This window comes from Camelina sativa, chromosome 4 (assembly GCF_030686135.1).
Source record: "Camelina sativa cultivar CO46 ecotype springtype chromosome 4, ASM3068613v1".
NCBI classification, from domain to species: Eukaryota; Viridiplantae; Streptophyta; class Magnoliopsida; order Brassicales; family Brassicaceae; genus Camelina; species Camelina sativa.
The window spans coordinates 4,054,140-4,069,811 of record NC_141883.1 but is presented as its reverse complement, the minus strand read 5'-3'; the positions used below and the strand labels follow the sequence as shown (position 1 = coordinate 4,069,811).

Below are 15,672 nucleotides of genomic sequence, written 5' to 3'. Positions count from 1 at the left end.
GTTAGAGAGTTAGAGCCCATATGATTTACTAATTCGTGATCAACACAAATTAGAAAAGATTAAAACTGTCAACAAGTATACAATAATTAGCCATGGGGACCAAGCCTAAAAACATCAATTGTTCATGAAAACTTTATCGTTAATTGTTCATATAACCTTCCTATATTGTTTCTGTTGATTATGAATTTTCAATAATATAAAGTTAAACCAATGAGAAGTGAGTTGGTTATGGTCTGGTACAAAGATCACAACCAGAGAAGGATTCAAGAGTGGTTAAAGTGATGGTCAGAGTTTGTTGGTTCTGTTGTGCTCTCCCATGTGGCCATGTGTATATTTGAGACTCTCGTTCATTGTGTATGCATCTACTCTCTCTATTTCTCCTGTTTCCTGTAACACACCGCTGTAGTGAATTGTTTGTAACTCGTAGTGGAAACTTAGAATCCTTTACTTGTTTGATGATCATAGTGAAGATTCGGTTTTCCGCGTTGAAAGTTTTGTCAATTCAGTTGGTAATCGCATATTGCTTATGATATAGGTAACTTTAGCCCTTGATTCATAGTATTAAATAACACAATCGTTAAGGAGCTGTGTAGAATATGATAAGATATAGAAGTCAAGTCTTCACTACAACAGTTTTGTAGTGTCTATATTGTATCATTCTATAGAAAACAACTGCTTATCTAATTTAAAAATTTAAATGATCACTTTCGCATTGTGTTTCTTTCTTGATTTTAGTATAGACTTTAGAAAAAAGCTAGAGCCATTGGACAATTTCAAGAATATGGCAAAGCTCTCTTTCTTTACATTTGTTCCAAAACAACGCCGTACGGAATCGGAAACGACGAGAGCCTCTCGTTTCAGAGGAGAGAGAGAGAGAAAAATCTTATCTTTGCGACTGTGTTGGTGCTGTCAGCCATGGCAAAGACAGAGCCACGATCTCACTCTTCTCTCTTCGTCTGTTCTGTGTCTGCATTCAAAGAGAGTCTCTGTCAGAGACTCTGAAACGAAGCAGCGACTCTAACAAGTTCATTAGAGAAAGTGTTGTCCTGTTTTGATTTCAATGGCTTTACATTCGTGCTTAAAGACTACAGTTCCGATGTCTCCGACCACCGGATTTAATCTTTCCGGCAGTCTTATGAAGTCGGACAGTGGCTTCGCCATTCCGACGAAGTTACAGAGCATCCGAAAAGGTGATCGAGAAAGATTGAGAATCCAAGCTGTTTTCAGCTTTCCTCCTGCGTTTCTGACAAGAAACGGTCGAGCTGAGAAGCAGAAACAGCTCAAACAAGATCTTCTTGAAGCCATTGCACCACTCAAGCGTGGTGCTAAGGCCTCGCCTGATGATCAGCTTCGGATTGATCAGGTTCTTGATTTCTCTTCCTGTGGGAACCATCATTAGGGTTTTGAGAATAGTTTTGGTACACTAGAGTCTAGAGAATGTGATTGAGAAACAATTCTGAGTGACTTTTGTTTGTATGGAGACAGTTAGCACGTAAAGTGGAAGCAATTAACCCAACGAAGCAGCCTCTGAAGTCTGATTTAGTCAATGGGAAATGGGAGCTCATTTATACAACCTCTGCTTCGATTTTGCAAGCAAAGGTTAGAACATGTGTTGCTGTTCTTGTTGTTGTCTTTGTTGGTTTTTGGCTTGTTATGTCAATCTCTTTATCTCTTGAACAATGCAACAGAAACCAAGGTTCTTAAGATCAATAACAAACTACCAATCTATCAATGTCGATACACTAAAGGTGCAAAACATGGAGACTTGGCCTTTCTATAACTCGGTAAAGCTTCTAACCGCTGAATTCTCTTTCAAACTATGTTTAGAGAACATTGTTATTGCTTTCCATTGTGATTTAAACCGTTCCATTGTGGCTAACAAGGTAAGAACCTAGGAGTAAGACCAAACTTTTATCATCAGACATCAATCTAGCATTATTTTTGGAGAGTCTTTGTAAAGTGAGTCTCATATATTAGCAAACTACAATGTTTACCTAGGTAACTGGAGACTTGACACCCCTCAATACAAAGAAGGTTGCTGTGAAACTTCAAGTGTTTAAAATTCTCGGCTTTGTAAGTACACCAAAACTACTTGCTGCTATATAAGAGAAAAACTGATTAAAATACCATATGCTTCTTGTACTGATTGGTGTTTTCTGTGCAGATTCCCGTAAAAGCACCTGATTGCGCACGCGGTGAACTAGAGATTACCTATGTGGACGAGGAACTACGGTCAGTAGTGAATGATAGTTTTCATTTTCATGTATTATGAACAAATATCCAAAAGGTTTTGAGTATTGAAAGATGTTTTTGTTTTGCAGGTTATCAAGAGGTGACAAAGGCAACTTGTTTATATTGAAGATGTTTGATCCGACTTATAGAATCCCTCTCTGATTTATCGAAATGGTTCCGAGCCATCATACAAACCTTGTTCTGTCTCTCTTCATCATGTAATCTAACATAAAATCTAATAAGAGAGAATAGAAAAAAAGACGAGCTTTTTTGTAAATGTTTCAGCTTGTTCTGATCGACATTGCACTATTATGAGATAAAAAAAAAGCTCAAAACTTTGAATTGTCAAGAGAAATCAGAAAAGAACTCATGTCCCTGTGTTGGACAAGGGGTTATTCTAGGTTCTAATTTGCATCAACATGTTACAATAAAAATTTGGATTTTGTCTTCTTTCATGTTGTGTGTTTCTCTGATAAAGGACGCCGTACAAAGCTGGCGAGACACACAGACCTCTCGTTTGGGAGTTTGTCGTCAAATATAGCCCTTGCAACGATTTCTTCTTCCTTCTTCCTCGTGAAACTCTTCATTCGTTTGTTTAAAGTCTCTGATGGGTTTCATCTCTCAGCAATCTTGAACCAGAAAAGGTTCAACTTCTATTGATTACCTTCATCGAGGTAGGTAAGTTCTATTCCTAACTTGATAATGCTCATATGCATCTGTGTATTCTACCAGGATTCTGAATCTTGATTTGGTTGAATTTGTTAAATTTGGACTTGTCTTCGCCCTAATAACCAATTAGATTGACTCTAATCCTTTATACAGTAGAACCTCCATAAATTAATACTCTTTAAATTAATAATAAGATAATATTTTTTTTGGAAATGATGCATTTCGATAAAATAATAAGATAATATTTTTTTTGGAAATCCTATGTAAAAATATGGTTCCATCAATATCATAAATTAATAATCATATAAACTGATATATATATATATATATTAAAAAAATCTAGTGAAATATGATTCTATTGTTATTTGCCTATTTTTTTTAATTTGCATTCTTATTGGAGCTCATCTCTAATTTTTTCATTGTTGTATATTCAAATTACATCCATAAATTGTAAAGAGTTATAGATACGATAATTGTTTCTTTAGTAATTGGTTTTAAAGTTACCACAATATCTTCTACGACTTCATTACTACCATGAAAGGTAATAGTAACAATTTTTTCTAAACTCTAAACTTCTAACATTTCTCATTTTTACCTAGATAATATATTAAACAATTAACATTCATCCTATTACGATAACCAAGAATATAAATTAAGAAATTTCTTTAAAAATGTGAATGATAACAAAAGTATCTTATTTTGTAATAGAAAATTTTCAATATGAAATGAGAAAATCTCTTTATAAATTAATAAAATATTAATTTATCGATAAATTAAAACCTCTATAAATTAATAAAATTCCATGATCCCGATCTTATTAATTTATAGAGGTTTTACCGTATATTAATGATAGTTTTTATCAAACTTCAGATGTGAGACTTTGATTGTATTTCAACAACCGATAATAAACCCCTTCTTGGACCCCCATTACTCGGGTTAACAAGAGACATGTCCGTATCCACTTTTCTAGATCCACCAGAATTTTAATTTTGGACTCTGATACCATGTTAAATTTGGGCTTGTCTTGGGCTTCTAGCTAAAAATCAATTGGCAATTATTAGATTGACCCTAAGCCTTTATATATTAATGATAATTTTTATCAAACTTTATATGTGGGACTTGGATTGTATTCCAAAGGAATTGTGATCAGTTGGCTCCAATCCCAAACTATATGATGTGCATGCGGTACAGTTATATCCCAAACTATATGATGTGCATGCGGTACAACTGTACAAGAGTCACTGTAAGATTCTTATATTTTGCCTCTTCTTGGTCCCATCAAAACCTTCTCACATATTTCTTATCTTACTGTCTGATTATCATCTTTAGGGTATTAAGTTTGATCTAAGAGCTTCTTGGAGTCGTAATTTCATAATGCTTATGATATAGGTAACTTTAGCCCTTGATAGAACTCAAGTTGTCACATAACTAATGTACCCAATAGTTTTCTAGTCTCATTCTTGTATCAATTGGAACTATAACAAACAAATGGGTCTCAGTCTCATTGTGTTCTTTCTTGATTTTGGTATAGGACTAGAAAATGGGGAAGCTCATCTTTTTACATTTGTTCCAAACGACGACGTAATGAGTCGGAAACGACGAGGGCCTCTCGTTTGAGAGGGAGGTGTGGAAAAATCATATCTTTGACTTGCGGTGGTGTGTCTTGTCAACCATGGCGAAGACCGAGAAACGATCTCTCTCTTTTCCCTTTCTTATGTGTCTGTCTTCGAACAGAGTTTCCAACTCTTAAAACTCCATTGGAAACCAAGGAAACAGAAACCAAGGTTCTTAAGATCAATAGCCAACTACCAATCTATCAATATGGATACACTAAAGGTGCAAACCATGGAGACTTGGCCTTTCTATAACTCGGTAAGGTTTCAAACCACTGAATTCTCTTTTCATTCCATTCACAAGTAGGTTTGAGTTGTGTTGAACCATATACGATGCTCTTTTTCTCTGTGATGTGGAAACCTATTTGATGTGATCCATTGTTATAAATGTTCAAAAGTTTGTGACTTTGTCACATATGTGTAATGATCACGTTCCATTGTGGCTGATTAGGCAAGAAAGGGGACTAATACTAAAGTTATAGCGTTTCCATCTTTGGAGAGTAATATTCCTATAGCAGAGTTTGTAAAATGAGACTCATATATGATAGCAAACTACAATGTTTTCCTAGGTAACTGGAGACTTGACACCCCTCAGTTCAAAGAAGGCTGCTGTGAAACTCCAAATGTATAAAATTCTCGGCTTTGTAAGTATACCAAAACTCTTGCTGCTATATGTGCGTGCGTCTATAAGTGAGCCTGTACTGATTGATTCATACACCGTATGCTTCTTTTACTGATTAGTGTTTGCTGTGCAGATTCCTAAAAAAGCACCTGATGATACCGCACCTGGTGAACTAGAGATTACCTATGTGGACGAGGAACTACGGTCAGTTTTCATTTCTATATGGAACAGACAACCAAAACGTTTGAATCTTTAAAGGGATGTTATTTTTACAGAATAACAAGGGGTAAAGGCAACTTGCTGTTTGTATTGAAGATGTTCGATCCCACTTATCGAATCCCTCTCTGATCGAGAAAATGGTTCCGAGTCATCATCATACATACCTTATATCTCTCTTCAAGTGTAATGTAACATAGTAATATCCAATAAGAGAGAATAAAAAGACGAGCTTCTTCTGTAAACGTTTAAATGCTAAGCAACAAAAAGCACAAAACCTTAAATGGGATAAATCTCAGCAATAAAAATAAAAATTTGGTTGTTTTTCTTCTTCCTTATTGTGTGTGTCTCTGATGAGTGGGTAGGGTATTAAGTTTGATGTAAGAACTTTCTTCGTAAATCACATAAGAAACTCAGAAGAGAGTCTCAACAAAGTAAATACATGACAAAAAGAAATGTAACATAAAAAGAAGTTTCTTCTCCAAAATTTGAGGACCTATTTGATGTTGTTTATTGCTGCTCCTCGAGATTATAATAGTGACAATTAGATCATCCTTTTGAAAGTTCAGGTTTTTGTGATTCTAGCATTTGCATCTAAACTGGTTTGTTTTTAACTCACCAACCTTGCTCCCTGTAAGGCTATTATAAAAACTTTTTTTTATGTCAACAACCAAGACTTCAATTAAGATTTTGACAACTTTTGGTCACATTCACGAGTTGTCCTGCTTTGGAATCTTAAAGGGGAATGGTGTATAGGGCCAACCACACCTCACTGTACAGATGTTGTCTGATGGACCCTCACACACATGACATAATCACACACTATTTCTATATATATAATAAATTCTTGTATCTTTCAAGTTTCAGAACAAGGTTCCTTATCACACGAGCCTCTCATCCAAGTCCAACGATCTTATTCACTCCAACCCCGCTCCACTTCTTCTTCTTCTTCTTCTTCTTCCAAACATGTCTCAGAAACCAAAGCATCTCTCTTTAGTTATGTCTTCACTTCTAATTCTTTTAGCCACTTTATTATTATCTTCGTCAGCAGAGTCCAAAACCTTCTGGGGTGATGTGAAAGCTCTCAAAGACTTGAAAAACTCAGTAGATGCCAAATCCATGAGTCCAGGCTCTTGTCTGAGTACCTGGGACTTCTCCCTCGATCCCTGCGACAATGTCTTCAGCGACACATTCACTTGCGGGCTCCGCTGCGTATCGGGTCGGGTCACTGAGCTCAGTTTTGACCAGGCCGGTTACTCCGGCTCCCTCTCTTCCTTCTCCTTCAACCTCCCTTATCTCCACACCCTCGATCTCACCGGCAACTACTTCTCCGGTCCACTCCCCGACTCACTCTCCAATCTCACCCGTCTCACCCGCCCCGCCCTCTCCAACCCCTATGTTCTTGAAAAATTAGGGTCCGATCTCTCCTCAAAAATTAGGATTTCTCATAATTATGACGAAACATAAGAAAATAAAATTTATTCTAAATACTCAAAAAAGGTTTGGATTTGACGGCCACCTCCACACATGTTGGGTCGGAGGAACTCCAAATGAATGAAGAAGATGAGGAGCTTGAAGATGAGAGGGTGTCTCTCACTCCGGTTGTTGATGGAGATGGTGACGAAGTCGAAAGAAGTGATAAAAAAATAGAACAGTTTATTGGAAAACTCGTATAACTAGGTAGAACCATATTTGTGGGGAAAAAATTGGTATATATAGGTAAAACTATATGTCTGGGTATAAGTTGGTGATGATTGATAGCATTACAACCTCTGAGAATGTATTTTCTGCCGATAGAGTATAACAAAAAGATTAAGGTATCACATTAAAGAAGTTTGTTGTAAATGGTGTATTTGTAGTTACTCATTTTGATTTTGATTCGGTGTAAATAGTGTATTTGTAGTTGACTCATTTTGATTTTGGAGAACTTGGTAAAACTTGGTAAAAGTAAGTTGACTTGTTTTGATTTTGGAGAACTTAGTAAAACTTGGTAAAAATAAGTTTTCTCGTTTTGATTTTGGAAAACTAGGTAAAACTTGGTAAAAGTAAGTTGTCTCATTTTGATTTTGGAAAACTTGGTAAAAGTAAGTTGTCTCGTTTTGATTCTGGAAAACTTGGTAAAACTTGGTAAAAGTAAGTTGTCTCGTTTTGATTTTGGAAAACTTGGTAAAAGTAAGTTGTCTTGTCTTGATTTTGGAAAACTTGGTAAAAGTAAATTAGTTTTTTAGTTCACACTTTTTAGCCACCTGTGCAAGTTTTACTTTTCTACTTTTACTTTTAGTTCACATAGTTCTACTTTTAGTTTTTTTTCAATTAAATTAGTTTTACCTAATCTTATAATTACATTTTTTAGTTTACAGTTCACTTAACTCTATTAACCTATTCTTATGAGTTTTTTATGCATTCATATGTTAAAAAACTTCAATTTCATAACTTTGTCATCCTAACTTGGTTATTATTTACAAAGTGATCTTAAAAATATAAGAAAACAATTATTTAGGCTCTTTCATAACAATTCAAAATTCACGTACTTTTAATATGAACATTCATTGTTAGTTTTTTATTTTATTAATTCTTAATTTTATTATTTTCATTCTTTAATACAGTTTTACAAGTTTTTGCCAGTTTTACAAGATAATTCAGTTTTACCAGTTAGTATAGTTTTACCAGTTTTCCCAGTATACACATCTTTTGAATGAAAAATCAAACAGTACTAGACTTTAAATTAAGTTTCATGATTATTGTGACATAAGCAATTAGTACTACATGAATCAAACACAAACATTAAAAGAATTATGAAATAACAACCATTGGAGTGCTTGAGCATGTGTGCATCTTGTTGTACCTTCTAGTCGAGAAAATCTCTGTATTTGGAATCCTACCAGCCAGTTTTATAATTTTATATCACTCTTGTCTATTATATTGTACATGCGACCTCCACACTTAAATTGTGTGTTGACTTTCTCGCAAATTATATCCTGTCAAACAAATTCAAAAAATAAATAAATTAGTAATACTACTAGTTTTACTGGTTGTACTACATTAATCAATTTTACCAGTTTTACCAATCGCGATAACTCAAAATCAAATCTAGGAGTTCGTTCTAATCTCTATAATTCACTGCAATTCAACCGTAAGATCCATTTTTTATCAACTAATAGCTCATTTGATCCATATATCATGGTAAAACACCGAATTTGCTAAGGATATCAAGTCAAATCCAATCTAAATTTTAAAATTCCAAAACCTAATCTAATTCAATTATTCTTATGTTTGTTGAAGAATGCACTTGCATTATAAGGAGAGCTTGATACAACTCAAAATGTGAAGACACGGCGGTAATGGAGAGTTCCGACGAAGAATCACCGGTGGTGGAATCAACGACGTCGAGCAGCGAGCTCGCTCGATTGTTTTTTTCCACATTTTATTTTTTTTTCTTTTAATTAATTCAATATTTAAATAATAATAAATGAAATCAATGTAATCGGGTAAAATGAATTGAAGGGTAAAATCGGGTTTTCGTTTTAGCTTAAATGAAATAGGGACACGAAGACTAGAGAGGGAGATAGGAGATTATAATTTTGGTAAAGGGGACTTTTCGGGTGATTTCTCCCCGATCTCACTCAAAAACCTCTATTACCTCGACGCTAGCGATAACCGGATCTCGGGTCGGATCCCATCAACGTTACCGGAGTCTCTAGTCCAAATCTCGATGCGAAACAACTTCATCCGAGGAACCATCCCTCAAAGCTTCAAACTTTTAAGCTCTCTCCAAGTGATTGATCTTGCCCACAACAAACTCAGCGGCTCAATCCCATCTTTCATCTTCACTCATCAGTCTCTACAGCAGCTAACACTCTCCTTCAATGGCTTCACTTCTTTAGACTCACCTTACTATTCCCCCTTGAGTCTCCCCAGCGAGCTTACATCAATCGATCTCAACAACAACCGGATCCAAGGCGTGTTACCTCTGTTCTTGGGTTTATCACCAAAGCTCTCAGCTTTGTCCTTAGAGAACAACAACTTCTTTGGTATGATTCCGACACAATACGTCTTGAAAACCGTATCGTCCGGATCCGAATTCGCCCGGTTTCAGAGACTCTTGCGAGGTAGGAATTTCTTATTCGATGTCGTGCCAGCCCATAGGGGAAGCAACCCAAGCAAAGGATTGGGGTCCCAGTTTTTTTTCATTTTTTTTCTTTAGTAATTAAGGCCTTTTTTTTAGTTTTATTTGATTAAGTATTTAGAAAAAATGCTCAATTTTATAGAAAATAAATAAATTTGTCCCAAAAAATGAGATTTTAGTATGAATTTGGTTTAAAAAATTTTAACTTTTGGTCTGAATCTATTAAAAATAGGTCTGAATTTTTTTTCTTTAGTATAAGAGATAAAAAAAAAATTGTTCTAAAGCCTCCAAACTAGATTATGCGTAGGGCACCCAATTATACCGGACCGGCACTACAGTACTGGGTCCTTTGATGGCTCTGAAGCCTGGCTCAGCGAACTTGCAGCTCACCGGAAACTGCTTCTCGTGGTGTCCGGCGACTTTGTTCTTCTGCCAAGGGGAAGAGCAGAGGTCTCCTAATGAATGCAGAAAGTTTAGCCGTGTTATTCCATGATTCTTCTCATTTCTTGTTTTATCCCGGTCCGGTCGAGTTGGCCTTCCTATAACTTGGTAAAGTTTCCAAAACCTGAATTTTCTATTTTTGTACCGTTTGCACAACGATAGAAATATTCCTTTAAAAATATTTATTGTAGGAGGTTCTAGATTCTTTGTTAGGCAATATTTATAGCGTAGAATATGTAGAGAATGGTTGTTGAAAAAATAAAAAATATGTAGAGAATATGTTTCGTTGTTTGTTTGAAAAAAAGATTATATCTCCAATGAGATAACAAGCTAAATAAATGCATAAATGTATACAGACTTAGCAGCTGTAATATACTACTCGACTTTAAAATTTATAGTCACTTACTTTTCGAATGTGAGTTCGATTAATAAAGATGGAGTTTGATTAACACAAGTTTATTTTGCACAACCTGTGATCAGTCATTGCATAATCGCGTATAAGATAACGTGACACGAACAATTAATATTCTCGTTAATGCAACTTCAACTTGTTTGGGTCTAATTTCTTAGGTCCATTAATGGTTTGTAATGGCAAACTATTGGCCCATTAATAGTGTCAGATGAAAATTAAAAATATCACAATTGTTTAATCAAGCACTGTGACATGAAGACACAGTATCCTTTATTCGCCGGTTATACTCATTATTTTCCGGTTTAGAGATAACACTATCTTTTTATGAATTAGAAAAATCTTTGGTTTAAAAGGGTGTAAAACATTTTGGGGTATGAAGGAGTTTACAGACTTGAATAAATGAGCTAGCTGTCAAAATATAATGAAAACATTTAGGGTATAAAGGAGTTTACAGACTTGACTTGAATAATTTATTATTGGTGCAAATTAGATATTTATTTAGACAAATATGAGCTGGATGAATTTTTTCCATTTTTTCTTTGGGAAAAAAAAAAGAAAAAATAAATAAGAAACTCTTTTATTCTTTTATTTATTCTTCAGTAGTAGTAGTACAGTAGGGGCGTGGGGTGGGGACGTTAGAAAAAGGACGACAGATAGAGAGGTACACTCCCAACAAAAACTTCTTCGTCTTCTTTGACTATCGAAAATCAAAGATCCTAACCGCCATTAAACCCTAGCTTGCTTTTTTTTTTTCCTCTATTTCTCTCACTTCTCTTCTTGCGAAAGGTGAAGATTCACATTCGCCTCTCCGCGCTGATATCTTTGTTGTTTTTTGGATTTTGTTTTGGTTTTAATTAGTTACACTCGAGAATGAGGAAGGGAGCGAAGAAGAAAGGAGGTTCGAGAGGAGGCCGTAAAGCTGGTTCTACTTTGCCGGCGAGTAAGAACGTTGATGCGGTGGTAGAGACCTCGACGCAGGGGAAAAATGAAAGTGCTTCTTCTTCACAACCGCCGGTACGGCGTAGAAAGCTTAAGAGAGGCTCGCAGACGGAACTATGGCATAAATCGTCTCCTAGAGCCAAGCGAGCCAAAGCAACCAAGGCGCAAGAAGATGAGCCTGAGTACTTCATGGAGAAGCGTCATCTGGTATTTTTTTCCTTTAGAGACTTGTTTGGATTTACTGTTTACACATATTTGACTTAAGATTACAGAGTTTGATTGATGAGAAAGGTTTAGGGTTCTTTTATCTTCATGATTAAACCTTGGTTTTTGTGGCTAATTCTTTGTAAACTGTGAATACAGTGGGACCAGCTGGAGTCACTATATGAATTCGACTGGGATTTTACAAATCTTGAAGTAAGTGGCTTCTATCATACTGTATTTAGGTTCCTTGGGAAACCAATATCGTAGAACACTCTAGTTTGTTTTGGTTAAGACGTGTTCTCCATGTAAGTTTGCTTGTGACCTGTTCAGATTCTGCATCTATCAGAAAGTTTGAAAACTTTTTGGTTCCTTTCCTGAACCAGTGCGGTTAGAGTGTAATATATTGAATGTTAATTCTGTAATAGTCGTTTTGTTGCCATTGATTTTTTTAATAGAATATTGATCTTGTATTTTTGTAGGCTCCTACAGATTAACTCTCTTTTCTTATTAGACCTGTTTCACTTGGCTTAATTTGCTTAAGAAGGTTCATATTATTAACTGGGTTGTCTTCTAACTGTTGCAGGCTGACTTAGTAGTGAACACAAAGATTCAGTTAATGGCTGAGAAGCCAATCTTCAAGAGTGACACAGATTTTGTGAAAAACAATTGCCGTCGTTTTGTGGTTATATTGCATGTTGACTGTACCTCCTCAAATGCATCAACTAGTAGTTCTGTGATTTTGGCAAGTTCCACGTCCAAGAGTTGTCAATCATCTGAGTCAAAACAGTTAGATCCTTGGATATTATTAGATGCGCTGGTCAGTGTGCTTGCAAATGAAAACCGGGTCCACTCCAAATCTTCTCTGATCGCGTTAAATGTGTTTTCTGAAACACTTTTGTTTCAAGCTCGTGTCAAATATGCTAATGTGCTGATGGCTGGGGGTGGTCACAATGCCTCCGTGATTGTCTCGAGCCCTTCTACAAATCCATTGTATTCGCCCCATCCAAGTGTGCGGATACCAGTGTTTGAACAACTTTTGCCCCAGCTTTTGCATGGCTCTTATGGGAGCACTTGGCAAGCGCATGTGGGAGGGGTTATTGGCTTAGGAACATTGGTGGGGAAAGTGAATGTTGAATCGTTAAGTTATGTTCAAGTAAAGATTAAGCGTGGTCTGGTTGAAGTTTTAGTTCCTGTTTACGCTAGTAAAGAGCCTAAAGAGACAAGTCAGGTTCTTATGCAGATTCTAGGTGTGGTTGATAATGTTGACGCTTCAAACAGTGAAGCACGTAGAAATAGCTTTCAAGATGTTATAGGATATCTTGTTAGCGGGTTATTGAATCCAAAAGCGTCCATCCCTGCAGTTTTGGCTGGCCGAACTGTAAGTGAGGTAACCGAGTTGCTTGAGCCTTCGTACCCACTCCAATGCAAGACAGTTGAACAACAGGTGCGTCACACTATTTTTTACTTGTGTATCTCTTTCCGGTCTTGTCTTCCTCTTTGTCTTTAGCTTTTTATTTATATTTACCTACAGGTTGGAACGATTGCTGCTCTGATTTTCTGCCGGGCATTGAAGTTTCTGAGCACAACTATAGCGTGGATTAATTTCCGAGTGCAAACTTATACTGATGTACCGGCGAAGATGTTTTTCATCTTATGTTTGTTCTGCAGAGTTGAGGCAACGTGAGTTCATGTTCCGCCTCTTTTGTTTATAAGCTCCATTTTAATTTACTTTCCAACATATTCTGTAGAATTGTTTTTGATTTCTCTTTTTTTCTGATCAGTGAACCAAAAGAGGTTGAATCTGGAGATAAATATATCTGGATAGTGATTATCCTGGGTATATACTTCAAGACCATCATGGTTTTATGGAGATGCTTGAGGATGGATTTACGGAGGATCCCATTAGTACCAACGCCGCCCACAACGCCTACTGAACGGAACGTTGTAGTTAACCCCAAAAGACGAAGAAATAATAATGCTTTAAAGCCTGAGGGGTCCAAGTCTTCTGAGGTGTCCAAGTCTGAGGAGTCCAAGTCTTCTGAGGTGTCCAAGTCTGAGGAGTCCAAGTCTTCTGAGGTGTCCAAGTCTGAGGAGTCCAAATCTGAGGAGTCCAAGTCTGAGGAGTCCAAGTCTAAATTTGAACAGCTTGCCATATTCAGATACGCTCGGGAAAGGACAAATGTGACCAAAGTGGGAAAGCTGGTATTAGGAGATGTGATAGAACTAAAAGAAAGAAGTGAGTTCGCAATAGTTCAAGGTTTTTTGGAGAAGAGGCCAGTTTATATAAAGTGTGGGGTCAAAACTGATGAAATGCAGAATGAGGTAGATATTCTCCAGTTTGCTGATCATCACCCAAACATCCTCAGATACTTCTCTTCAGAAATTGAGAAGAATTATTTCTACTATGCTGTAGAACCGTGGTTGGGCAATCTCACACATCTCGTCAACATCTGTAAAACTAATGAAGCATCACTAGAAATTGCGTTTGGTTTTAGTTCTGCACACCCCAAAATGTGGAGAACAAATGAAGCTGCATACCCCAAATTGTGGACAGCAAATGGAGCTGCATCAATCCTATTGAGAAACCTCATCAGGTTAGACTTGTTCAAACCCGTTATCTGCAGATTTGTTGCCCAATATCTTAGATTAACGAATCTGAGCCGTCCAATTTAGGTTTTGACCCTTTCATGGTTTTCATCACTAACTTATTTTTAGTGACGGCAGACTTAATCCTACGACTATTACTTACATTTGTATCGTTTTAATTTAGGTTTCCATTGATTTATTACTTACATTTGTATCGTTTTATTTGTGAACAGAGATGTTGTTTTAGGTTTAGAGCATCTACACAGTTTAGATATAATTCATCGTGACTTGAGGCCAAAGAGTATAATGATAATTTATAATGGAAAGAGGCTCATGTCAAAAATTGATGACATGGGCGTTGCAGAAGAGTTGAATCCGGATTTCCCACCAAACGACGAGGAAGCCACTGTTGCAGGAGACATGTTTGCTTTGGGTTCTCTAATCTATTATCTTCTTTCTCGGGGTTCTGATCCCTTTAGAGCACGTAAGCCTATAAGCAACATGATGATAAACTCCTATGATAAACGTAGAGTAAATTTTCCTGATGCTCTTCACCTGATCAATTGTTTGTTGGGCCCTAAGCCTCATACTCGGTAATCTCTAATCTCAGATTCAATTTTTATCCAATCTCGATTCAGTTTTTATATGACTGATTATTCACTAATATTTATTCCTGATTTTCAATCTGCTCGCTAATCAAGTGCTTCTTCATCCTCTTTTTGGAACGATGAGAAGAAGATTGATTTCTTGCATATAAACTGATGATGATGGACTTTCCAAAAGGTATTGGACATAAAGATAGTTGGGAAGGTAAGCTCCATCGCGACTTTCTAGAGTACAACAAGAAAACCAACCCAAGGCACGACAACGCTCAAGAGAATAGCTGGATACATCATGTGAAAGAGTATAATTATTACAACTTTCCTGATTTGTTAAGGTTGATAAGAAACACTCAACATCACTACAGTACACTTCCACAAGACATCATGGTTTGCTCTCTTAACTAAATCATTTGTCCATATAAATATACTTACACTAAATTAATTGTTTTTTTTATTTCTCAGAAACTTCTTCCAGATGGGGTTTACATATACTTTGATCGTGCCTTCCCTAATTTGTTTATGGAAGTATACAAGCTGGTTAAAGAAAACAGTGAGGATGCCCTAGAGTTCAAACAATTCTTTAAAGAAATATAGTCAAGGTATGATTTCTTTGTAAGTCTTAGCATTAATTTGTTATTGGCTTCATGAAGGTTGCATTCACATTTGATGAGAGTCATGGTGCTGGAGATTGAAACTCCTCAATATAAAGTCTAAATCATGATGGTTCATAACTGCAGGTGGAAAGGAAAGGCAAATCACGATGGTTCATCACAGACTTATCTTTATTTTTAGTGACCGCGGATTTGTTTTGTTACAGACTTATTTCTAGTTATCGCAGATTTAATTTCAGAAAATAGTGGAGACAGATTTGTTTATCAGATATATTGATGGTTATGTCGCAGATTTGTTGCCCAATATCTTAGATTAACGAATCTGAGCCGTCCAATTTGGGTTTTGACCCTTTCATGGTTTTCATCACAGACTTATTTTTAGTGACCCCATATTTGTTT

The 15,672-nt window shown here is 36.3% G+C and overlaps 4 protein-coding genes across 14 annotated transcripts; 3 read left to right on the top strand and 1 right to left on the bottom strand.

The window, feature by feature from the left end:
* The first annotated feature begins 717 nt into the window (after window positions 1-717).
* On the top strand, window positions 718-5,676 carry LOC104779792 (putative plastid-lipid-associated protein 4, chloroplastic). Of its 4 annotated transcripts, none has more exons than XM_087509872.1 (6): window positions 718-1,363; window positions 1,486-1,599; window positions 4,678-4,773; window positions 5,084-5,158; window positions 5,270-5,340; window positions 5,412-5,676. In XM_087509872.1, the coding sequence occupies exons 1-6, from the start codon at window positions 1,061-1,063 to the stop codon at window positions 5,482-5,484; spliced, it is 732 nt and encodes a 243-aa protein (XP_087365998.1). In that variant the 5' UTR covers window positions 718-1,060; the 3' UTR covers window positions 5,485-5,676. The 4 variants fall into 4 exon arrangements, with proteins under 4 accessions (XP_087365998.1, XP_010502481.1, XP_087366000.1 ...); XM_010504179.3 differs by lacking the exons at window positions 4,678-4,773; window positions 5,084-5,158; window positions 5,270-5,340; window positions 5,412-5,676 and adding exons at window positions 1,689-1,784; window positions 1,999-2,073; window positions 2,165-2,232; window positions 2,322-2,581; XM_087509874.1 differs by lacking the exons at window positions 4,678-4,773; window positions 5,084-5,158 and adding exons at window positions 1,689-1,784; window positions 1,999-2,073 and having other exon boundaries at window positions 916-1,363.
* Window positions 5,677-6,048: 372 nt separating this feature from the next.
* On the bottom strand, window positions 6,049-6,602 carry LOC147945327 (uncharacterized; the record flags this gene model as incomplete). Its single annotated transcript, XM_087509203.1, is given in 2 exon segments — window positions 6,049-6,338; window positions 6,341-6,602. Coding segments are annotated over 2 exon segments (420 nt in total), but the record flags the coding sequence as incomplete, so codon positions are not given.
* Window positions 6,603-8,693: 2,091 nt separating this feature from the next.
* LOC104783516 (uncharacterized) lies at window positions 8,694-9,696 on the top strand. The gene is made up of 2 exons (XM_087509202.1): window positions 8,694-8,761; window positions 8,881-9,696. The coding sequence occupies exons 1-2, from the start codon at window positions 8,694-8,696 to the stop codon at window positions 9,554-9,556; spliced, it is 744 nt and encodes a 247-aa protein (XP_087365328.1). The 3' UTR covers window positions 9,557-9,696.
* LOC104779791 (uncharacterized) lies at window positions 9,320-15,577 on the top strand. 8 transcript variants are annotated; one of them, XM_087509865.1, is made up of 11 exons: window positions 9,320-9,461; window positions 9,775-10,027; window positions 11,190-11,477; window positions 11,634-11,687; window positions 12,058-12,918; window positions 13,006-13,154; window positions 13,256-14,068; window positions 14,294-14,653; window positions 14,762-15,049; window positions 15,125-15,261; window positions 15,400-15,577. In XM_087509865.1, exons 2-9 carry the CDS (start codon window positions 9,968-9,970, stop codon window positions 14,820-14,822), a joined length of 2,646 nt encoding a protein of 881 aa, XP_087365991.1. In that variant the 5' UTR covers window positions 9,320-9,461; window positions 9,775-9,967; the 3' UTR covers window positions 14,823-15,049; window positions 15,125-15,261; window positions 15,400-15,577. The 8 variants fall into 8 exon arrangements, with proteins under 8 accessions (XP_087365991.1, XP_087365992.1, XP_087365990.1 ...); XM_087509866.1 differs by having other exon boundaries at window positions 9,322-9,461; window positions 9,786-10,027; window positions 14,762-14,870; XM_087509864.1 differs by having other exon boundaries at window positions 9,322-9,461; window positions 9,786-10,027.
* Window positions 15,578-15,672: the final 95 nt, after the last annotated feature.

Bases quoted from the DNA above. Each gene is read 5' to 3' on its own strand.
- LOC104783516 (XM_087509202.1), top strand. From the start codon at position 8,694: ATGGAGAGTTCCGACGAAGAATCACCGGTGGTGGAATCAACGACGTCG. The intron at 8,762-8,880 runs GTTTTTTTCCAC...TTTTCGTTTTAG, and splicing joins AGCAGCGAGCTCGCTCGATT to CTTAAATGAAATAGGGACAC.
- LOC104779791 (XM_087509865.1), top strand. From the start codon at position 9,968: ATGATTCTTCTCATTTCTTGTTTTATCCCGGTCCGGTCGAGTTGGCCT. The intron at 11,478-11,633 runs GTATTTTTTTCC...CTGTGAATACAG, and splicing joins TCATGGAGAAGCGTCATCTG to TGGGACCAGCTGGAGTCACT. The intron at 14,654-14,761 runs GTAATCTCTAAT...TCGCTAATCAAG, and splicing joins GGCCCTAAGCCTCATACTCG to TGCTTCTTCATCCTCTTTTT.
- LOC104779792 (XM_087509872.1), top strand. From the start codon at position 1,061: ATGGCTTTACATTCGTGCTTAAAGACTACAGTTCCGATGTCTCCGACC. The intron at 4,774-5,083 runs GTAAGGTTTCAA...ATGTTTTCCTAG, and splicing joins CTTGGCCTTTCTATAACTCG to GTAACTGGAGACTTGACACC. The intron at 5,341-5,411 runs GTCAGTTTTCAT...TTATTTTTACAG, and splicing joins TATGTGGACGAGGAACTACG to AATAACAAGGGGTAAAGGCA.